This window comes from Panulirus ornatus, chromosome 1 (genome assembly GCF_036320965.1).
Source record: "Panulirus ornatus isolate Po-2019 chromosome 1, ASM3632096v1, whole genome shotgun sequence".
In the NCBI taxonomy this organism is placed as follows: domain Eukaryota; kingdom Metazoa; phylum Arthropoda; class Malacostraca; order Decapoda; family Palinuridae; genus Panulirus; species Panulirus ornatus.
Genome location: NC_092224.1, coordinates 10330326 through 10355834, shown reverse-complemented (window position 1 = coordinate 10355834; position 25509 = coordinate 10330326). Strand labels below are relative to the sequence as shown.

At 43.0% G+C, this 25509-nt stretch overlaps 1 protein-coding gene across 1 annotated transcript in view; it reads left to right on the top strand.

Moving 5' to 3' along the window:
* Positions 1-25509, top strand: part of Stacl (SH3 and cysteine-rich domain-containing protein) — an 898939-nt gene that overhangs the window by 18592 nt on the left and 854838 nt on the right. The window contains exon 3 of the mRNA XM_071674332.1: positions 16443-16665. Within this exon, the coding sequence (XP_071530433.1) occupies positions 16443-16665 (223 nt within the window). The remainder of the gene's footprint in view (positions 1-16442; positions 16666-25509) is intronic.

Genomic DNA, 25509 nt, shown 5'->3' with positions numbered 1-25509 from the left:
AGTCGAGTTAGTTGAAACAAGCAAGTTAATACTGTGTGGGGGAGAAGCTGTGAGAGTGTTGGATTCTGTCGTCGAAATGGTTGAAGAGTTTGGCTATTGATGGAGCAGGTGAGTGTGTGATGCCGTGACGGGAGGGTCTTGCAACCCCGCCTGAGGGGCATGGCTCCAGCGGCTCCATCAATCCACCAACCTTAGACACTGAGAGCTTCTTAGGTGCTTTTTTGACATCGCAACAGTCATTGTACATCAAAGAGTTATCCTCTTCGATCATCACTCGGGAATTCATTCTTGGATGAGATGCACCGAGATTAAATGGGACTTGCTTAATTATATAATACCACGGTGAACATTCAGTATCTGCGGTTATATCACTTAACTTATGGCAGTTTGATCAGCTTCGATCGTAAAATGTTCAGAGTGGCAATTTTGTTGGGACGTTTATAAAAAAGAATTCGTTTTAAGACTTCAGTGTGTGGTATGGTTCCATCTAGCTAACTTCTCCGCGTCACATACTCAAACAGGTTTTTGTAGAGATCGGTGACTTGAAGTCACAACCAAGACAGTATGATGTAAAGATGATAGAGTTGTCCAAATTACCGATGAAGTTCAATTTCTTTGTACGTGTAAGGAGGCGTAGAGAGTTGCAGGATTTTGAATGGCGCAGTGAAGTTGATGATTCACTCAGCCATTGTCCCTCAAACTTCCCTGTCCGTAGTAGCCTCACCTATACTTCAACGAAAACTCCCTCCGTCTCCTCCCACCCACACTCTCATCCTCCCAGGCCACCCGCGCTCTCCAATCAGCACAGTCTTTCACTAATCGCTGCGGGAAGGGAGAGTGCCGATTGCGAAGTAGAATTAAAGCCAGTGATTTAGGAAATCGAATCTACACGTCGACAGTGAACTGGCTCACTGATAGGACGCTGCCCGTGGTACTGAGTGGGGAAACATCCGACTTGCTTCACGTGAGGTACTGCAAGGCTCAGTTCTAGTGCCCATACTTTTCGTTATGTATACCAGTGACTTGGAGACAGGCTGCGCTACACTAAGCATCAGGGAAGGGTTGTTGGTCTTCTTTGGAGTAAGAGGTTCCGATGCTATAACTTCACCGAAGTTGACTTTTCACTCGTAGCGTAACCACAAGCAGGCGGACTCCGGTAGCGCAGCCTAGAAGCTGCTGGAACCCCAGAGAAGGATGAGAAGGGGTCCTAGAGTTGTATGATATTAATCATAATGATGATAACTGTGATATTTTTGATATTAGTAACATTACTAGTTATGGTGATCAATGATGATGATCATCATCATAATCTGTAGACGGGATGACCGTAGGTAATATCGTCGTGGACCATTGGATCTCCTGTTACCTCTTCTTCCCATGTACCCTTCCTCCTCCCAGCCCCACCCACTCTCTGCCCACCTCCAGTCCACTGACTCTCTCTCTCTCTCTCTCTCTCTCTCTCTCTCTCTCTCTCTCTCTCTCTCTCTCTCTCTCTCTCTCTCTCTCTCTCAGCCCACCCACTCTATGCTCTCTCCCCCAGCCGCTCTTTCTTCCTAATAAATCCACTGTGATTTCTCAGTATGATATATGACGACAAATTGGGACTCGAGAGTACCCTGTAGTGTAATGTACCTTGTTCACATATAAAGGGGAAAAAGTACAGAACATTTCCCCTAGACATGAGGCAACGGGCAGAATGTTGTCTGTCTTTCTCACGTAATCCTCCTCCAAGCACCTCCCCCTTTGCACCTCCTCCCCCTTTTCCTCCCAGCTACATTCCCCCACCTCCACCCACACACACATTCCCTCGCCTTCCGACTGTTCCCCCTCCTCCCTGTCACACTCCCACCTGTCACGCCTTGAGATCTGTGATAAAAACATGTTGCCCTTGTCAGATTTTACTGAACTCTAGTGTTTATTTTGCCCCAGCAGAAATTTATTACTGGACGTTGAGGGAAATTACTCTTAGTAAATTTCATTTACCATGGAAATTATACTTTTTAAACGCCATTGTTTGAGGAACTCTTCTCACGCCACATATTGACCCCAGGTATGTAAATTCCAGCACATCCCCATACGTCCAAACTTTTGTATTTAAGGATCATGATTCTCAATATCGTCAGGGAGTCTTGACCTTCAATACATACCCATCTTTGCCTTCACAGACTGACATCTCTATCCTCACGCACCCAGGACCTCTGCTCACTCACCCAACTTATGGTTCACTTCATCTCCCAAAGTTCCTGCCTACGTCATATCCACTCCCAGGCATCTGAGACACTCCACTTCCTCTGCCGTACTTTTGTTTTTGTCATTAACTCTCGACTTCCTCCCAACTCAGACACGGTTTCTCACACGAGTCTGCCACCAGAGACGTCTCATCTGCAAATAGCAACTGAATCACCCCACCCAACAGACTGTTAACCCCTCATTACAGAACTTTTGCAGTGACCTCCCTCACCACCCCATCCCTAAACAAATTAAAATGCCGAGATGACACCACTCAAGCTAGACGTAGATCAGCCTTCTCATACCACCCGACCCAAACACCCTACATCTACCACCTTATCATCAAACACATTCAGCAATCTTTAAGAATAATCATTTCATCACCTCTTTACAGCGCTACTACTTGCCAATTCGTTCCTTTTGCTGATGTTCCCATTTGTTCTCATGTTTTTTTTTCGCACACTGTTAACCTCCAGAACATCTTATATTTCCTGAAGTTTACTGATACTCACCACAGCTTTTATTTGACCACCTTTTCAATCCTTGCACCTTTTTCTTAATTCCTACTGCTTTCTCTTATACATCTCCCAGTCATATGCACACCTTCCCTGTAAGTGCCGCTCATATTCCTCTCTTTTCTCTTTCACCAGCAGTATCGTCATTCCACCACTCGCTGCCCATTCTTATCTGCCCACCTCCCACCTTAAGCATGCCACGTGCATCTCTTAAACTTGACAACACTGCTTCCCTAAATACTTCTTATTCCTCACCCACTCCCCTTGTTTCGTCTCCTCTCACCTTTTGCCGTTCTAAATTCATTCTCTGCTGATAATTCTTCACACAAGTCTCTTTTTTCCAAGCTCACTTGCTCTCGCCACTCTCTTCTCACCCATAATGTTTCTTGTTTTCCGAAAACCTCTACAAATCTTCATACTCGCCTCCACAAAATCAGACATACCCTCAGCTGCCCCTCTCTGCAAATTCACATCGAAAACTCTCCCTTTTTTCACACCCATCAACTAGCATGTAATCCATCAATGCCCGCTGACCAGCTTACCTACTTGTATACGTCCATCTTATTTAAACCGGGTATTCCCAGTCACCTGGTCTTTTTCCACACAAATCAGGAACATACATAAGTGTACTTGAGTGAGGGGGATTATTGGATGTAAATGTGCTGAGAAGGGCAGGTGATGGGATGTCTGATCATTGAATGGTGGAGTCGAGGGTGAAGCTTTGTAGGGGCTGTAAAAAAAAAAAAGATTGTATGGGTGGGAAAAAGGTGGTTGAGCTTGGAGCCATGCATTCACCTGCAGAATTTCACTCTCGTTGGGTCAACGATGTGGATGTGGGAGGCGGACATGCCCTCAGTCATGTACATTAGCATTTGCCTGCATTAGTGAGGTAGCTGCTGGAACAGACGAAGAACAGACGAAGAAATGACCTCATAATATCATCCATTTTCTAGCTGTCATGTGTAGTGCACCGAAACCACAGCTCCCTGTCCAAAACCAGGCCCAACAGACCTTTCCATGGTTCACCCCGGCCGCTTCACATGAACATAAGGATTAATCTTAAAAACGAAAAATGATGAAATGGACGTGTCAGGTTGTGGTGGCCAGCGGTTCCTTATCTCTGTCTTGGGAGAGTACTCGAAGTCCTCTTGAAGACGTTGACTGATTCCAAGGTGACCTCGCAGCCCACCCTTCACCACCCTCCCTCTCTCTACCCGCCGGCGATGGCCAAATTTGAGGAGACACGCTCGCCACCTTCTCCTTTTTATCATTATTTTCTGATTTTTCTTTCTTTAAATTGTCTCTTTCGTTATCATTTTGTCATCGTATTTTGCTTCTGTTGCTGTTGTCATTGAAGCTCTTTTCAAGAGTGGTAAAGGTGAATGGATTTTGTGTTGCCATCGTCCTCCAGTCTCTATCTCTTATCTCTCTCGCTTTTTAAATGAGACAGATAACGGGTGAGCCACGTAAGTGTGTGTGTTCAGAAACTGTAAAGATAACAGTGAAGAACAAGATCATTAGACTGGCTGAACAGATGATGGATGATATGTTCTTAAATGTTTTTGTGAAAACAGGAAACTCCCTATTGATAGAAAGGCTACAAAAATAAGTAAGTGAAGAAAATGTCTGTAAAGCAGACAAACTCTTTGTGGTGCAGATGTACGAGAAAGAAAACTGTTTTCCTAGCGTATTTGGGAAATGTGTAATACGATATATAGCAGACACGAGTATAGCACCAGAAACCACAAGTATAGATTGTCGTTTAGAAAAACGTAACTCATGTTGAAGAAATACATGATAAGGACAACACTTCTCCAGTACATTGTAGTTATATGCACAGAAAAAAAGCAAAGGCACGTATGGTATATAGAAAAGATACGTGAAGGAAGTTGACACCGACTGATGGAGATGAATCTGACAAAATTCATGCTCAACAAAGAGAAGACTGAAGTCTGTGTTGAGACCAAAATAAGAATAGACTGTTTGTACGGAATAAACATCATGTGTTGAACAAGGAAAGTGACAGTGAAAACACCGATAGTGGATTGACTGGATATAAGCTGTACAGCTATGGAGGAAATGTAAATGAGGCAAGCTGAAAGACGAAATACAACAGCAGACTGGAAAGTGAGGAATACGAGTCGAGTAAAATGTGGAGGAACTGTAAATGAGTCATATAATTCTAAATCACTCACGAAAGTGATAGGTATTTAGAAGTAAAACCAGAAGAACATAGTGAAAAGTTGGCAGGGAAAATGAAAGCGAAGGATATATGTCACAAGTAAATACGGCTTAAGATAATGTTACATGCAAGCAACACTTTAGGAAGCAGACGTTTTGATGGATGTGAGTATAATCATCACAAGTGTATATACGAGCCATTTTGCTTGGATTTATTAATGCCAAGGGATGATTATGATGAACGAAGAACGTGAATATGGTCATCCAGAAATTGACTGGAGTTCTGACGAACATCTGCAAGGGGAGAAAAGACTATCTGTATATATAACCTCAAAGACTTGCCCAAACAGATAAGTGCTTTCATTATATGAAGTCCCGTGATTGTAGGAAGAATGAGAAGTGTTGATTCAGGCCTACAGTGACAGTGGAACGTGTAGAAAGTATATAAGAACCAAAATTAATAATTATGGAATCGTGGGAGGGAGAGAGAGAAGCAGACATCAACACTGACATGATAGACGTGCAGGAAGATCTGAATAGAGAACGATACCGTATAACGAGAACCAGGACTAAATAGAGAAGCGCTAGAATAAACTTGGCATAGAGGACGAGTGGAGAAAGAAAGTGAAATAGAGGTGTATCAGTGGAACGAATCCTTGATTGGCTGGAGTACGTCGGAAATCGAACAGGACAATATGGAGTGATGGCATGAACAACTATTGGCAAGAATATGAAAAAAATATAGGAATAATCAACGCAGGACGTCGAGAGGGAATGAGAAACGGAACAAATTGGCGAAAACGTACCACACACCAATTACACTCTAATAGGAGAACAGCAGTGAAAGCACACGATAGGATTGAGACAAAGGAGGAACCTTGGAAACGTGGCTCATTGAGGAAGAGAGAAAAGGAAAGCTTGGATCCGTGGGGGAAACATTTGCTGGAGATAGAACCAAACTTTTACAAGTCAGTGAAGCAGTATGTGTATATCCATTGATAAGCTAAAACGAAAGAAGATAAGGAAGATAAGTCATGGTAAATGTAAACCAGTTTTATCGAGTATCTCGACCATATATGTATTAAATCTATTATCATCCAGACCACAGAAACAAAACTATATGGCTATAAAGAAATATTAACGAAAGCTGAAGAAATATTGAGAAGTTTGGAGAAACTGGATCTGATCCAGGTCACGTCTCTGAATTTAACTTCCATTCTATGAAATGGCATGGAAGGAGAGCAGATAATGGATACAAAATTCAGGGAAGGGATTGATGGATCAGTCGATGAAAGGAAAGGGTGGAAAATGAAGGGAATGATACAGCAGATCTTACCATTGAGATGACACTGAACTCGGATAGAGATCACTCTATCCTAGAACTTACTACATCATACAATGTGGAGATGACCAGGATACAGCTGGCTGGCCAGAACAACAACAGACTGTGACATCAGTTGTCACCACGACAGATCAGACTGGAGGGTTGCATTTAAAGGATCTTGAACACACGTTAGAACGACAAATATGAAACTTCTTTCATACTCTTAGAAGAAAGTGCAGAACGGAGGATACGAAGTGCGAGGAAACGGCGGATGAATTGATCTAATTAGGACGTGGAAACAATTATTTGTATGGGATCACTGTCCCAAGCTTACCCCTGCAAATACTAATATAACAAAAAAGAACAACTTGATGATAACTCAGCATCCGGACCCGGTGGCGTTCCGGTTGTATTTCTTAAAAGGACATTGATGACGGTAGCGACAACTTTGGTAATGGTGTTGAGGCAAAGCAGAGCTCCGTCCAGTGTGGCAGAAATACACCAGCAATACATAATACGTAAATGGGGATCCAAAGTGAGGCCACAACATCATTGACCAGTTAGCCCAACATTGCCTGTCATCAAAGTATACGAAAGAATAAGAAAGAAAAGCCCAATATAGAACGTTTTGTTTATAATAAACTCGTCAACGAATTCCAGCACGGATTTGTATCAGGCACTATTTCCTTATGAAAAAAAGGCATTCGACTGTGTAAGCTAAGCAATGGCAAGACACATCATCACAGGAAACTTAGCACAATGAATTAGAGAGGTTTAGGAAAGTTATTACAAGGAATCAGTGAGGTTTTAAATAGCAGAAAATTCACACTGGTGACAGATAAGGCACCTAGGGTGAAATTCATTATACCGAGTGCATCTTGGAGGAGGACTGTCAGCCCCGGTCCTCTTTGTAATCTTGATTTCAGACGCAAGAATGTAAGGGAGGGATATAGTCAGGTTCTTCATGGTTAATACTAAGGCAGGACAGTGGGAACGGAAGACGACCAAGAAAAACTACAGAAAGGTCTGGATGTGGTCGACATTTGCGCAGAAGAGAAACGACTGCAATTGGATGAAGATAGTTGAGCAATTGAACCAAGGAACGATTACCATTATTACCGTTTTCCTCCAAGAGTCGTACAGGGGAAGAACAGATTGAAACATTTTTTCTAAAGACTTGGGAGATAATGGCGACTGAGAAACGAATTCAGAGAGCCAAATTTTGGGAGATAAAACTAAAAACGGAACCACATAATGAGTGGCATGATAATGAGAACTTTCACAAGAAGAAAGAAAAAGTTGATTATGAATTTTTTAACGTGTACATTAGAAGTAAAGTTGAATATTGCCGTATTGTATGGTTACCAGTTAAACAGATGGAGATTAGCATGTTGGAAAACGCACATGAGCACTTAAGGATCAGTGATGCTCCGAAGCCGCCACGAGAGGATGAAAGAACTTTAAAAACCTACATTGTGGTAAGAGGAAGAGAGAGAGGCGCATGGTAATGTATGCAAGGAAGCAAATACAATGCATTAAGGATACAGTTCTATGTCTGAAAGCTTCTCAACATGAAAGATACAGAATTATCAAACTGGGAATAATTCCTGGGAGAATTCTAAAAGATATCAAACAAAAATACGAGTCCCGCAAGAAAAGGTTCGAAAGATTCTCTAATTCACTTTCAGGAAGATTAAGTAACGTGCATGGAATGACTTGAGAATCATTTAAAAGAAAGTTTAGAATTATGGTTGAAGTCAATCCCGGATGAACCTGGGATAGGTACGAGAGGAGTGGCGGAGGAGATTATATTTCAACACGCAAGACTTGCGATGAGCATTACGCGCTCTCCCTCTCTTTTGGAAGAATCTCGTCGAAAGTACTCGTAAGTACTCTTCTCTCTTTGTCTCTCTCTATCTCGTCTTAGCTTGAGGCAGATTTACACTTGTAATATAATTTGCATATCATACGCAGTGAGTCCCTCTTGTTATCTCTGCCACGTTACCTCCAGCAGCAGCAGAATGAGATGCCACCCTCTACCCCTCCCACGGTACCTCCAGGAGCAGCAGGAGGTAGTGCCACCCGCCAGTCCTACCAAGTTACTCCAGCAGCAGTGGGAGGTAGTCTCACGCACCAGCCATTCCATAGTACCTTCATCAGCCTCAGATGTATTTCCAACCGCTATCCCTGTCCCAGTGCCCTTCACAGGAGGAGGTGGTCGCATCCACCAGCCCTGCCACGGCGTCCCCAGCAGCAGGAGATAGTCCCACTTATCAGCCACATGAGTTCATCCCAACCAACCAACTCGTCCACGTTGCCCTCAGCTGCAGGAGGTAAGCCCACGCACCCACCTCGACGTCGTCCTCTGTGTCAGACATCTACCTCGATCCAGCGAAAGATCGTTGCTGATGCAGGTCACTGGAAGCTTGAAAGGAACGGTTTATGTCCGTTGATCTTTGGGTAACCTGGAACGTCTCGTCCTCAGACATCAGTGAAGAGTGAATTCTGGAAAGCTTTTCCCTAGCTTCCCGTATGTAGGCAGTCTGAACAACATCAGGTAATGCAGACGAGGAACCCAGCACACATTCGTAGATTTCGTGAATTCGGACAGTAAAGTTGGCCCCATAATATCCTCTGAATAAATCCAATAAATTCACATTATACCAGCGAGATGGATCCTCGACCCACTAGCGTCTGCTTCCCCTAATTCCTTCTCCGGCAGTATTGAGTCAATAGGGACGGGAGCCTGGAGGCCCCTCCCGGATCAAAGGGCATCATTACTGACGCTCTCTCCAGCACTTCATTTTAGCTTGGGACTCCGGCAGCTCCCCACGTCTCCGTGGATTACTCCAGGGCGAGGCTGGTCCTCCGTCTTGGCTGTAGGGAAGGAAATGACCTCGATGGCTTTCTGGAAACTGTAATGTTAGAACGACGGTGGAACTTAATAGGGGTTGATGGTTCGACGATTGAGGTGGTTTGTAGTGGTTGATGGTTGGATGATTAAGGTGGTTTGTAGGGGTTGATGGTTGGATGATAGAGGTGGTTTGTAGGGGTTGATGGTGGGATGATTGAGGTGGCTGGTAGGGGTTGATAATAGAATGATTGAGGTGGTTTGTAGGAGTTGACGGTGAGTTGATTGAGGTGGTTTGTAGGGGTTGATGGTTGGATGATGATGATTGAGGTGGTTTGTAGAGGTTGATGGTTGGACGATGATTGAGGTGGTTTGTAGGGGTTGATGGTGGGATGATTGAGGTGGTTCTCTAGGTGTGTAACGAGTATAATGGAAGGTAATGATGAAGTGAATGAAAGTAATGTAGTGGAAGCCGTGATTTGGTGAACGTAATGGAGGGGCTAATAGTCTTATGAACGTGGTGGTGTAGTGGAGAAATAAACAAGATTATTAAATGAACGTAAAGACGTCATGTACATGATTATTTAGTGAATATGAAAACGTAACGAACGTGATAAATACGTGGACATTGAAGTGTTGACGAACGCCATGATTTGGTGATAACAGTGAATGTCTAAATGTTATGAACGTAGCACGTTCTGGAGGGGAGACGTAATGAAAACGTGAGCCATAAAAGAATGTAAGGAACGTAAGGAATTTAATTACGACTGGATGGGAACCTTGTGGATAAACCCGGCGGCCTGAACATGGCAAGATGGGAGTCATTGGTGAAAAAATGAAATGATAATTGCAATATTATTTTGTTCATCGATGATTTTATTAAGAATAGTTGTGGTAGTGCTCGAAATAATGATGATGATGATAATGATGATGGTGATAATGATATTGATGACACCAAAGCTGCGATTGTTGCTCGTAATGATGATAATGGTGATGAATAATGATACCATTAAAACCACTACTACTAATGATAATAATGATGATAATGGATGGTAGACAAGGCTCAGATTGGGCAGGCACTACCGCTTAGGTGTCGGGAGGGGTAGTCATAGTGGCGCTGTGAGCCAGCATCGCAGTCGATGTCACGTTCCCTTCTCTGGCTCAAGTATCTGTTTTTCCATTCTGCCTCTTATACACTTAGATTCTAGGAACTGATTCTTCAAATATGATTTTCATCTCCACCTTTCACGTTGCACGTGACATCACGAAATTCAAAGTACGGTTTATCCAAAATTTCAAATATCCTTCGTCACTGACGATTGACGAATACGAAAACTACCCACGTATCGTCTATATTTCGTAAGAGGCGATTAACAGGGGCGGGAAGGGGCCTGGAAACCTTCTCCTTGTATTACTATCGTTTTCTAAAAGCAGGAACAGAAAAAGAGAGTCATAGGAGGATATCCCCTTGAGGGCTAAGCATGGGTTGTCTAAATGTGTGTGAATGTAACCAGGAAGAGAAGAAGAGATTGGTGCTATATATCATGAGGAACTTGGGTATTCCGGCTCTTGAAGGTCACTCAAGTTGAAGGGGAAATGAGAAGAATCGTTTTAGGAGAGTTTGGGGGGATAATGTCGAGTTTTAGTGTGAGGGCCGTTGGACAAGCAGAGGCTGATGAACCGGTTTAAAGATACGGTATAAGGAAGCGCGTGCAGTACAGACATGAGCGGAGAGTGTAATACGCAAGGTGGGTGAAGAATGTCAGTGCCTAGGGACGTGGTTGTTAAAGGAGCGGAGAGGAGAGTGGTGCCTTGTTGGAGCTGAATGGGTTCTTGGGCCATGTTGATGGTAATCAGATTTTAATGTCGGAGGGATATGAATACAGGATGATTGTGGCAGTTCACAGTATGATTAAGAGGCATGGGGTGCCCGGTGTAAATGAAAATGGGGAACAGCTTGTCGGATTGTGTGCTGAAAGAGGATTATCTTTTAGGAATACCTTGGTTTAAAAGACGTGCATATATAAGTTTACGTGACTGAGTGGGGTTAGGGATCTATGGACATTATGAGATTATGTACAAGCTGACAAAGTGAACTATGGAGAAGTTGTTGGATGTCATCGTGTTAAGAGAGGCAGCGGATGAAAATTCTAAACATTTCTTGTTGAAGGCAAATGTGGAAGTTTGTAAAGGCTTTAGAGAAATAAGAAATAACGCAAGTGAAAGATGTAGTGAAAGAAAGAGAACCTGAAAGGTCTTTATGCAGAGATACCAAGGGATATTGAGTAAACAGTCGCATAAAATGGGAGTAAATGAAACAGCAAAAGTGGACGAGTAGGTAGTATTTAAGAAAGCAGTACTGCTACGTGCGGGTGAAGTGTTGGCTATGAGAAGTTGGGGTGTGGGTGTGAGAAGTGTAGTGAGTGTGGGTGAAGTTGAATTGTTGGTGAAGGAAAGGAGGAATGTACGGATTGTTTCTGCAGTGAAGGAGTGTGTGACTGGGAGGTGTACAAGAGAGTGTGACGCGATGCGAAGAGAAGGGCACAAGAGTTGAAAATGGTGACAACTGAGAGATAGGATGAAGACTGTGTATTGTACCATCGAATTATCCATATGTGACCATATACTAAGAACATTGTGGAGCGTAATTGTAAATACTGGAAACGCATAAGTCTGTGCATGATTATAATTACGGTATATTAGCATTGTCATGTAATGTGATCTTGAATATCATTCATGTTTTGAGATAAGAAATCTAGAGAGAATATTGGCGTCGCGTGAAACCGAATGCCAAGTGTTAATTAAGGCTATGCAGATATGAAATAAAACGGAAATAAACGAAAGAAAAGGAATGATTCAAGAAACAGTGGACAAAGTTATGCTCAAGTGCCAGACAGTTCCTGCTGGCTATACTCCTGCTGTATTAAATGGATGTGATAATTAGTTAAGAAAACTCAACCTTATAATTGTGAGTCATCCATCTATTTGATGTACTGGTGTATTGACTACTGTAAAGTAAATGATATTGGGCGATCACTTTTATTATGATAATGTATGGTGAACCACCACATCCCTGTCTCTATGATGCATGGATGCCAGCTACCCTGTATGTCAGGCGTCGTCCAGAGGAGCATCACAGGTGTTCCTTATGCATCTAAGGCCCCAGCGATAACCCTAGCGAGGCTGCAGTGGCCATCCTGGGGGCATGTTTTCTACAGTGGCTGCCCAGACGTGCTCGACTACGCTACACTACGGGGATTTGGATGGTCGTGGCAAAGTGTTCGTTCCTTACCTCAGCTCAGGGTGTTGCCTAAACCGCGCCTTTACAGCCTGACAGGTGTGGATGGGGCTGTTATCTTGGAGGAGGGCAATAAAGGGCTCTGGCTCAGGGAGGAGCAGCGCCCTCGCCTAGAGAAGCAGAACCTCCCACAGCACGTCATCATACTGCAGGGCATTTAATCGGTCCGGGCCCGCATCAGCCAGCTGCCCGACACCTCTTATATGTGAATCCACCCAAACAAGCCTGCGTTGCTTCGTCCAAACCTTCTCCCGCGCACCACATATAACTTTATAGTTTCTAATAGTTTATCACGCACATAACTGTAAACATTCACAAACTCTATACTTGAGAATCAGCAAAATCGTGTTGTGTGGAGCTTATCATAAGTTTCGAAACATGAATGGTATGTTTCGAACACGAAGGAAAAGGAATTTCGTGTATTGTTTCAGGATCCGAGGCATGCAAAAATTAGATTAATATAACGATTATATCTGTAAATAATCGATATATATCAAGTATATTCTCGCCTCCTGTGATTTGTTCTCTACCTCTGTTGCACTTGATTCCTTACCATCGGTATTTCTCTACATACATGAGAAATTGTATGCAGTGCTGAATATACGGTTCTACGAAGGTATAATGCCGCATATTTTATAATTCGACAGTTATTACTAAAAGAAGACCTATCTTAGTTCTTAGGAAATCCTCCTCCAGTGTACGCTTCATCGGATCCATCTAAAAGATACTTTTTTTGGTTGTGTTTACTCGTTGAAAATCCTGACTAACCAGTCAGTAACACCGTCAACCCTTCTCTTGAGAAATTCAGCTACAAGCCATCCCCCTCCCTTTCACCCTCTTTGCCACGCTTTATTATCTGAAGTTAGGCTTTAACCACCAACTTTCTTTTCATCAAACCGTTCCCTAAGACCCTCTCGCTCCGCATACTTCCTCCTCGTCCCAAGCTCCCCACACTCGCCACCTTATCTTTAACAGTCTCTCGTAATCATAATCTTCATCTCCCTCGAAAACATTTTCTTATTCTTCCTGAACTTTGCTGATCCTCTCTCACGCCATCTCTTTTTTTTTTGCTCCTTTTTTTTTTTTTTTTTTTTTTTTTTTTTTTTTTTTTTTTTTAGGGCTCGCACGTTCGCCTTGACCTCAAGTGTGGCTTTTTCATGTACATCTCCCAATCACTGCCTCTCTGTAGTTGCTAACCATACATCTGTCTTTTCTCTTTAACTAACAACTTAACTTCCTCATCCCACTACTCGTTACATTTTCTCAAGCGCCCACCTCCCGTGTGCCACACACTTCACCCGCACATGTGTGTACCGACTCCTTAAACACCTCCCATTCCTCACCCGTTTCCTTAGGGCGGTTTACTCTCACCTCTTGCCACTCTTCACCCAGTCCCTCTTGGTAACTCTGCACACAAACCTCTTTTCCAAGCTCACGTACCTTGACCATCCTTCTTCTTACCCATGTCATATCCGCTTTTCCAAGGGTTCGACGGACTTCACAGGTAACCCAACAGCTTCTGCCACTTGGCATAGTCACCTCCAGCGCTCTCTCCTTTGCACACCTTTCAGTAAACATGAAATAATCCGGTATAGGATGTTGACCCTCAACCCCACTCAGTTACTTATATATTCACTTCTTCCTTTTTTATTATATACGAGTTATTGCCAATCACTAATACCTTTTTCTTTTAGCACGCAGCTCAACAGGCTCTTCCCAGTGTTCACTTACCTCCGGCACCCTGCTCTTGCATCCAAGTCTCCAACCCCTAAAACTCGACCCACTGTATCAAAATTGCTGAAGCATTCGATCTGATCCTTCTATAGAACTCTAGTATGATGATAATGATAGTAGTAATAAGAGTGATGATAGTGATGATAATGATAGTTATGGTGATAATGATAATGATGATGATGATGATGTTAGCTGTGATACTGATGACTGTGATAAAAATGTGATTGTGATAATTTTAATAATCATAAATGTGAATAATGATAATGACAGTTAACAGTGTTGCATGTAGGCCATGACAGATGGCAGTTTCAGTGTATGAATCATCTGGCGAACATTAAACAGAATGTGGCCTTAAAGTTGTATGATTCGTGGAGGTCGTTGAATCTATTGGCCAACTAAAAACAGTAATGAAGGAAAAAAGCCATTAACGATAAGAGAGAAGACACTTCTTTGGTAATATGATGAATACAGAGACATGCGCAAGACATTGTAGCCATGGGATGCGATGATCATAGAGGGATTACTGGTATGATGAACACCAGGCACCAGGGGTTTTGCTAATTACCTCAAGGTTTGCTAATTACCTCGAGGAGATTATGAATGGTGGCTTGGGATTACGGTTAAGCTGTGGATTAGATGGAATGATTGTCTTCTTTGAGGAAATTATACCGGAAGTTAGATCAAAGATGTTTTGGTAGAATAAAAATTACGTAATTGCTGTTGTTGACTGGAAGAAGAAACTAAATATAAGCGAGGGTGATATACTGTATTAGGTCAAGGGCTTAGATATTTATTGTGCTTTATGATCGTACCATTGTAAGGGATTTATAGGTAGAGACGGTAACCATAATATTGAAAATTTAAGATAAAAGAAATTAGAAACTTAGGGTTTCATTAACGTGTTCGTTTGAGATGAAGCGGTTCTGTTTCGTTGGAGTTATATTAAAACATACATTTGTGAATGAATGATACAAAATGATGACGTATGATTGTCGTTCATGGGTATAATGAGCATGATTTTGAAGGGGTATAGTGAACGTCTTGTATTGGATGTATAATGAACTTCTTACCTTCGAGAGTGTAATGAAAGTTTGTATAACTCAGTAAACATTCGAAATTCGGTAATACGTATCGGTAACTGATCCCGCTGTCCATGAGAATGAACACGCGAACTTCGGTGCTGTCGAAAAGATAAGCTTCGCAAAGCTTTATGGACATACTAAAAGCTGGAGGACGCTAATGACAGTACTTGGTTGAAGGTTATGGTGAATGTGTGAACTTTGAGGTACAATGAGCCACAGCTTGGTAGGGTATTATGATGAACTTGCTGGCTGGAGGGTATAATAATCTTATATAAGCTCCGAAGGTATGATGAAGAACAGTCTTGGGGGTATGATTAACTTGCTGGTTTGGAGGTGGATGATGAGAGTATTCGGATGATGATTATAGGAAAGCTAACTTGAGCATGAATATGTGATGAACTTGAACTTGAGCATGAATATGTGATGAACTTGATAGCTTTGTTATGATGAATGAGCAGCTGCCTAGCTTAAGGGTATAATAAAGTAAAGATGGTTAGGTGGTGTGATGAACGGGAGGGAATCATATCATGTTAGACTGGGCTACACATCAGGTATGTCAGGTCTAATATTATGTATGTTGGATGTATAATGTATTTATGATGATGAGGTTGGGAAGCGTACTTTTTCTGGTGAGTTTATTTTATATATGTAATGATCCCATCATCTTGGTATATGATGTGGTCTTTTCATAGGAGTGTAGTGATATTAAAGGTACCATTGTGTATGGTAAGTTACCATAGGTGTTATAGATTAACACGAATCACATCCCACCACCACAGCTGCCGCCATCACACCCGACCAACACAGCACTCACCCACCGGCTGTGTGTCCATGCCTCCCCATCACAGCAACACAGCAGACGTATAACCCGAGTGTTACCCATACGCAGCTGATCACAGCAGTATTACAACAGCCCCAGAACCCCGCTCTGACCTACCCCACAGCCCCCCATCACAGCTGCCTCATGACCCAGGTGCACTTGGCTCCCCACAGCCCGCCATCACAGCAGCCACTTAAACAAGGTGTCCCACAGCCCACCGTCTCAGCACCCTTTTAAACCAGGTGTCCCTGTCCCCTCAGACCATCATCACAGCAGCCTTAGAAACCCAGGTCTTCTTTGGCCCCCACAGACCACCATCACAACAGCTATATAACCTCAGGCCTTCTTTGCTCCACAGACCATCACCACAACGGCTTTATAACCCAGGTGTTCTTGGTCTCCCCACAGACCGCCCTGCCCGAGCCAGATGTTCCAGGCGTGGGAGACGTTCCTGCAGGAGGTTGAGATAGACTCCCAGATCCACTCGGACGTGGCCGGCACCCTCAACAGGCAGGTGTCCCGCCCGCTCATCGAGAAGACCTTCTACAGGAAGATACAATCCCGCAAGGTGTTCACGCATCGCGAGAGCTTCGACACCATCCTCGCCAAGACCGAGGACATGCTGAAGAAGGTGAGAGAGAGAGAGAGAGAGAGAGAGAGAGAGAGAGAGAGAGAGAGAGGAATGATGATAGTGCATTGTGTTAATTTTTTTTTTAACAAGCGTTGTCTGCAGTAACGTGAAAGCCGTAAAATTTTTGACTCATTTTTCCCATCCTTAATGGCGGGTGTAGCGACTGTTTGTGGTCGTAGACATGAGTTCGACGTGTAATGCAAAGAACAACTGTAACAGTTCATGGTGATCAGAGAACAGCTCAGGTGGACAGAGAAAAGTTCATTTTAAAAAGAGAACGGTTCAGGAGTAGAGAAAAGTTTTATTAGGGCAAGCAAACATAAAGAAATTCGGGGAAAGAGAACATTGTAATGGAACAGAGCAGTTGAGTGAAACGAAACATCTCAGTGGAACAGGAGTTCAGAGGAACAGGGATTAGTTCAGGAGAACAAAGAACATTACAATGGAGCAGGATGGTTTAATTGAACATAGGACAGCTTAGGGAGCAGGGCACACACCAGTCAGAGGAACAAAGAACACAGAACAGTACAGCTTGAACAAAGAACAGTTTAGGGAACATTACTCTTCATCTAAAAGGGAACAGAGAACACTTCAGGGGAATGGAGAACAGTACAAGTGGCAATGAGCAGTTCATGGTGAACAGCGAAACGTTTAAGAACAAGAAATAAGTTTAGAAACAAATAATAGATCAGGCTGGACAGAGAACTGGTCAAGCAACAATTTAGGAAATAACGAACATTTGATGGAACAGAGAATCACTTGTGGGTTAAGACAGTTCAGAGAACCAAGAGTTGTTCAGAACAAAGAATTCATTGAGTACAGAGAGTACCTCAGGGTAACAAAGAAAGGTTCATGGGAAACAGAGAAGAATTAGGGAGAACATCGAACTTTTCAGAGATAACAGTGAACAATTCGGGTTATGGAGTTAAGTCCCAAGGTAGAAAAGCAGTATAAACTGCTCTAGTTCATAGGAAAAAGTGTAGCATGGTATATATTCTTTCGACATTTTATGACCTGTAAGCTATCGAATATAGCTTTTTCTTACGTAGATGAATCCAGTCTCTTAGTCTAGTAGAATAGCCGTGATGATATGCCCTGATAGGTATAGACTAATGATATACGAGAGACGACGGATCATAAGTCATAAGACTTAACCCCACGTAACAAGGAATTAGTACATGATCGGGAGTGTATGTCAGACTCCATATTGGCGTGTCGTCACTGGAACACTCCAAGCTTTCCAGACCCTCCGTGTCCTCATGACCCGTGAAGCTTCAAACGGCTAAACATAACAGATGGAAATATATGTTCCCCTGAGGTTGTCACAAGCGCTGAGAGTAAGTTCTGAGAGCGTTATCAGAGAAATGGGAAGATGTTCTGCGAGTTGAGATGGGTCTGTGAGGTTGAGATAGGTCTGTGAGGTTGAGATGGGTCTGTGAGGTTGGTGCATATGTGTGTTCTGCAGTAATGAGGTTTGGGAGATTGGTGATTGGTGAGGACAATAATAAAAGATACGTTAATAAACCTGTAGAATCGGTGATTAGAGATAGCTTGATAACAGGTGGGTATTGATAAAGGATACGAAGTCAGATATAAGAGATAACTCGATAATTGGTGACGCTATTAATAAAAGATGGTTTGATAGAAGAAATATGTATTTGGATCACACGTTAAGACTGTGAAAAACATCTCCATATCACTGAGGGTAATAGTGAAAGACAGCTCGATAAGTGGTGTGAACCGATGTGAAAGAGAACATTAACTAGAAGGTACGAGGAGATACTGTGCTAACTGATAAAGGAAGTCATAAGAAAACGCGATTCCCGTCCTTGATCAAGGACAGTTAGTCACAGAGGCGATAACACAGGGCGGAGACTTGAAGAAAATAAAATGAAGGGAACGTCGGACATGATAAATAAAAGATTAAAAACATATGATGGTCAAGGGAACACAGGGGACAGAAAGGCGTTGCTAGAGAAGTGAGTAAGTAGGGAATAAATACATGGGCAAACAAACAAACGAACGACTATGGGAATAAAAACTTGAGCAAGGAAATAAGTGAATGAAGTATGCAATAAGGACGTAAGCCAGGAAATAAATGAATGAAGAATGCCATAAGGACGTGAGCAAGGAACGTATTATGCCTTGCATTATGCACAAAGCCCGTAAGCTCCCGGACGCTACCGTGCCGGCACAGTGTGTGTGTTTAAAGTGGACAGAGGAGCTTTGATGACTGTAAGGTAGGCTTGAGAGAGAGAGAGAGAGAGAGAGAGAGAGAGAGAGAGAGAGAGAGAGAGAGAGAGAGAGAGAGATGGGGAGGAGAGGTAGTGAGATCAGCGGGAGATGGAGAGCTATCATTCTCTTGGAGACGAATGGTGATTGGATGGCTCACTGGAGACAACTTGTACTAAGTTGGTGCTACAGAAGAGAGAGAGAGAGAGAGAGAGAGAGAGAGAGAGAGAGAGAGAGAGAGAGAGAGAGAGAGAGAGAGAGGACTCTTCATTCCCAACACGTTCCCATCAAAGCAAAGTGTTCAGGTAGGTTCCTCTGTGAGTGTTTCTGCATGTGTTCCCTAATATGAAAGGATTCTTAATGCTTTCATTCTTCCACGGCCAAGTATCCTTCAGTAATTCCCTGCCCCATGTCATTGGATGGCACCAGAATCATTTTTTTTTTATGTTTTAGTTTTTTTTTTACAGTTCGTGTTGTGCCATGACCCCCTTATCCCTCTCATGTCCTTGTGTCTCCCTTGCTCTTGCCTTCATCCATGCAGTTTACATTTCTTTTTCCACAACATTACCATTTTCGTCTTCCTTATCATCTCGTGAACCTTGAATAACGTCCGCAATTTGTCCTGATTTTCTGACTACATAGCTCTAGAAACTGGACATGTGCTTTATTAAGTTCCTTCCTCATCTCCTGAGTTCTTCCTCGTTGTTATCAGCGGTTTCTCCCATACATTTATCGAAGGCCAGCAACCATAAGGTGTTGTAATATCGGTTAATCTTTGCCTCTTTTTCGTCTCATACCTCAGTGTTCCTTTGTCCTGTCATTTCGTTCCGTTCCCCGGCCTGTCTCGTCCAGTTCCCTTGCGTCTTACATCCTTATTTAAGTTCGTGAGATTATCTGGCCAGTGCTCGTCATCTTTATCAGAAAAGGAAGCTAGACTGTGCTTCTTTCCCTTACATATATAATGTTGATTAATCACCCACATTATCTTCCCCCTGTTCTCATCACATGTTCCTCACACACGCGCACACACACACACACACACACACACACACACACACACACACACACACACACACACACATCACTGATGGATGTTCGTGGATCTTATGTGTGTGTGTGTGTGTGTGTGTGTGTGTGTGTTAGAAGAGGGGGTGTGGAGGGTGGAGGGGGGGGGGGGGGTCGCTGTTTGCTATTGGAAAAACTTCAAGATATCCTCACATTGATCAGCCCCTTTCTCCTCTCTCTGCTGCCCCTTTTTCCTATACCTCCTGCCCCTTTCCTCATATTTTCTCCTGTCCCTTAAATTTCCCCTGTACTTTTTCTTCCTCTGCCTGACTTTGATCATCTTCCTTCTTTACACTCTTCCCTCTCCATTCTTCTTGCTGCTCTTTTCTTTTCCTCCTCTTCCTCCTCCCTTCATCTTCCTCCACTTACCATTATTGTTGCTTCTCTTGATCTTCAACATGGAGCCATTGTAGCCAGCCTGGCTCACCTGAAGCCACTGTGTTTCAGCAAGTGAACTTGTTTCTCGCACACCAAAGATGATGAACAAATTGAGCATGATGAACATACAGTATGATGAATGTACAATAATATGATGTTCATTGGCATGATGAACTTAACAGCGAGCATGATGAACATATTGAGCATGGTAAACGTATAGTATGAATATGTAGTGAGCATGATGAACACTGTAAGCATGATGAATATAGTGATTATAATGAACATAGTAAGCATGATTATAGTGAGCATGATGAATATAGTGGTGATGATGAGTAAAGTGGGCATGATGAACATAGTAAGCTTCAATTAATATAGTGAGCCTGGTGAACATAGTAAACATGAATATAGAGAAGCATATGAACGTCATAAGCATGATGAATAGTGAACATGATATAGTGGAGTAAAATTGAAGCACAAAATTATTATAGTGCATTTAATGTGTTGGCGAAGTACTTGCATCTAACAAATATTTGCACGGTAAAGATTCTTACACTGTTTAGTGGATGGAGTTACCGTTATTGCATGTTTCCTCGTACTGACCTTATGATTTATTTAACCTTTTTCCCATATAAGTCGACATTATATATTTTAAGCACACATAACACTTGAGGGGAAAATCATTTACCTGTAGTGATGCATGTATAGTGTTGATAGAGTGCTTGTAGTGGACATGGAACACGTACAATTGGCCCAGGAAATTCTGTCACCATTTCCAGAAACTTTCAGTCAGAAAGTGGTATGTAGCAACGGTTTCTCTTTATTTTTGCTATTATATTTTCGAGGTGAAACGCAATTTTGTGAAATAGGAACGTAAATTAATTGATAAATAGTACGACAGTTTTTTTTCATATGAATTTTATTAGAATAAATCATTTGGTTAGAATAAATTAAGTATATTTTCCAACGAAATAATATGACTTACCAGATTATCGCTCAGGGACATTCTGGAATAATTTGCGGAATTAAAATAGGTCGACAAAATGAACAGGTATATATTAATTGTGTTAAGCTTAAATGAGTATCGAATAAAAAAGTATGATTGGAAGTAATATTCATGCTCATGTTTATGCCATATTTTTACTGAATACACTCGTATGTCAAACATTTTTTTTCCATATTCATCGCCTCGATGGACGATGAAGTAAGGCGTGTGAGCAAATGTAAACTGAGTTACTGTGAACTTCTATGAAGGCTTTTTCAGTGAATGATTATTTTTGTTCTAAGATTTAAGTAACTTCTAAACAAGGGTATATTCCATATGCAGTGTATTCTACTTTGGAAATATGTTACCGGCTTGTGTTGCTGTATCATCGCGTTCTAGCTCTCCTTGTATTGTGCTACTGCGAGGGTAAGAAGGAAAACAAATAGAAATGTCAAGTATCGAAGAACCTTGGGTCAGGAGTTTGTTATGGTGTACCAACATCTTGCAGTGGCCTCCCGCCCACCACGCAGGGGCGCACTACCTCGGCGCTCGCTCAGCTCCCGCCTGCATACCTGCCATAAGATGTAGTTGCCAGATGTCACTGCTAGGATGAATCATGCTGTTAAGACTGTGCCATCCCTCTCTTGGCAAATTGTACAACGCAGTAGCACACGTTTGGTTCACACTGACCTCACAGTGAATCTCTTAACGTTGGAGTATTGCCTTCAAGTGCACGCGAAGTATTTAAGGGGAATGCGAAGAATGTTGTTGGTAATGGACAAAGTGGGGGACTTCAGTGAATATACACTGGGAATAAAGTATGCCTGTAGTGATACTGTATTATGATGATGGTGAACTTATAAATAACAAGCTTGTGTTGTGGTAGATTAGTATCCTGCGAGGACGACGATGTAGAACGCATGGATATATAGCGAACATAAAGTTCTTGGTGAACATGATGCCCTCAGGGATAACACAAGAGGATGAGACCAATAAAGTACTTCGTTAACCTGATGCACCGACTGTACGTGAATCACTTGTCAGAAGGCATAGGAGATCAGTCGTTGTCGAGATGGTGAAGACGTATGTGTGGAGATGGGGGTATGTGTTCAGTACCCGGGTAAGATCAAGGCACCGAAAGTACAGTGTCCGCAAGAAGCCTTGTTTCTCCCCCCCCCCCCCCCCATATGTTTTAAACGGCGATGTATGACTAAAGTTTATTGTGGGCAGAAGCATATGACACTCTCAGGGTGAAATCATCGTACATCTGGTCGATAAGTTTAGTGTTTCTAAGGGTGTGAGCACCAGCAACCCGCCTCTGTGTGCCTCAGGCTATCATGAGTGGACGATGTTTTTTTCTTTACTCCTCCAGGCTGCCACTTCATTTTGGTAATTTTGTCGGCGCTTCATTTCTAACCCACATTTGCTTCAAGATGGTTGGCTCTTACCTTTCTAAGGAGGAGAAAGCCTGAATTCTTGCTTGGAAGCAAGAAAACATGGGTAAAAGTGAGATATCCAGGCGTAGTGGGTGCTTTGAACACAAGATCAGGCGTATGCTTCTTGCAGCACCTCATCAGCGCCTCATCTCATTCAGGATATTAAGACCTTATGGACCCAAAACATGGACTTAGGATACTTGAGGAACCTTGCCATTTCCGTGCCCAAACGTCTGCAGGTGGTAACCAAGGCCTAAGGAGGGATGGCAGAGTAACAAAAGGCAAGTGTGACATCGCCTTTGAAAATATATAGGGAAGGAGTGTGGGGAGGCGGCAAGTTTTTTTTTTTTTTTTTGCGAATTACTGTGCATTTTCATTTTCAGTAAACCACTCGCATACAATTCAGGATGTAAAAAAAAGATACATCATGACACTAAATCTGTCTTCATTTTCTTTATTTCCCCTACCTTGACCAATCTTTTCTCCTCTTGATCACGAAAACAGTTAAGAAAACAGTGTGATGGCAGCGGCAGCGGCCCAGCAGACCCTCAAAGCTACCGCTCTTACTCAACTGGCCTCTGGTTCGGCCTCAGGCACTGGTCCCCTCTCAGCCTTATCTCTGTGCCTAAACGAAGAGCCCCCTCACTGTCATCGTGAATCTCTGTCGTTACCTCTTTGTTGTGAGGTGAACAGCCCCCCCGGTCTTTTCGATCTTCATTGTTGATAGAAGGGTCACACAAGCTCCCGTCCTATTTCCTCTCCAGTGCAGGACTGTCATACAAGGCACGTGTCCCTACGTTAGACACACTCCATAAGTCTGCTTTATGTGCTTAAGTACGTCATCTGCTACCACTTACTATCTCCGTCGTGGCTCTTGGAGACTTGAGAGACCGACCACATCAACTAGAGTGAACCCACTTGCAGCGATCTCACAACTATGGTAGCCACAGTGTCATTAGCACCAAACCTATGATCTATAGACACATGAGATGTAGCTCCGGAAAGGTAGGATGTGGCAGTAGACATCTGGGAACACTGGACGTATTGAACTCAGTATTCTCGAAAGAAAAGCCAGCAGCAATTGTATCAAGATATGAATCACTTTCATGCCCTCCTCCGACTCGGGTAATTAAGAAACCCTAACACCGTCTCACCAGCATCCATAGCTTATACACGCGGTCATAGGACTTACATCAGCAAGTATAGAAGACCTTCAACAGACGCTTGTTGTGAAGGCAGAATGAAAACGCGATTTGATCTGGAAAAGAGGACGAATCAAGTGTTCTGGTAAGGAGCTTGGCGACTAGAATGGAACACCAATTGTAACGTCAAATATCGGCCTGTATCGTTAATGAGACTGATGATGACTGAGGTATAGCGTGCGGATTCATGGGCGCCTGGGAGTGTGCGCACAGAATCACACAGATAAAAAGGACAGAAAACGGGATCCACAATTGAAACAAAGAACTGAAGGTCCTCAGCTGGCTGCCCGAGAACCACAATGGAACACTTCCCTACCACTCTTGACACGACGGCGGTCCCGACAACTGCTTCTCATTGAGAATAGATGAACTTTAACCACGGACAGCCATCCTGAAAACGAGGAACACAGCCACAGGAAAATGTCTGAAAAGAAAAAGAGAAAATTTCACGAAAAAGTTTTCGTTCATAACATCGCAAGGCTAACTGATGCCGAAGCCAGGAATACCGGATACCAACCCAAAGAGTCCCAACACGTTTTCCCATTAAAAGTAATCTGAAATATTCGAAAGAATACTTAGTCTTTGAGTGCGCATTTGGGAGACAACGACCTTTATAACCTCAGTCAGCATGGCATTCGGAGCGGCAGATGCACAATCTCGGCCATCATTATGACTGCAGAAAAAGAATAACAAGTAAATGCCCGGAGATGCATTACACAGTGATACAGAAGGACATTCAAAAGGCCTTGAGTAATGTTTGGACGAGCGGCTCTCGGTATAAAATGCTAGAGCTGGCCATTTAACAAATCATATAACTCTCTATCTTCCTTATCCAACAAGCATTATAGACTTAAAACCTACATCATCACCAGCATTCCCATTACCAATTAGGATTCTGGGAGGCGACATAATGGCACCATCACTTGTTATAACCGACCCAACAGATATCCCCTCCAGCAGGGTATATGAACACTGATCACTAATGTTGACGACACCACACAACTCTTCGTCTCCAGTAGCACGCTCCCTGAACACACACACACACACACACACACACACCCACCCACCCACCCACCCACCTCGTACAGTGGAAGCATCCAGACTCGAAAGAGATATAGGAGAAACTCGAAAATAGACATAATTCACTATTATTGTTTCGTTAATATGTGTGTGGAACCTCTCGATAGAAGGATAACTGATACAACAATAGAGTTAGAGAGTATCAGGCCACTCACCAACGTACTGGGTATTACAATAGACCTTATCAGCGAAAGGACACGTGAGGTAAGCAGACCTGAAGAGATGGTGTACAGCCTCAGGTTTTCTTCGAGAAGCAACAGTACCATCTTGTCCGGTCAGCGATGCTTCTCATGATGAGTTACGCCTCAGTCCTCACCCACCTATACTTGGTCTTCCCGTGACGGCCTACACCCCAGGCCCCAGCCACCCACCTGACTTTCCGTACTGATGTACTCCCCAGGGCCCACCCATCTTCCTGTCCTTCCCATAGTGAGCTACTCCCCTGGCTCCACCCACCCATTTGGTCTCC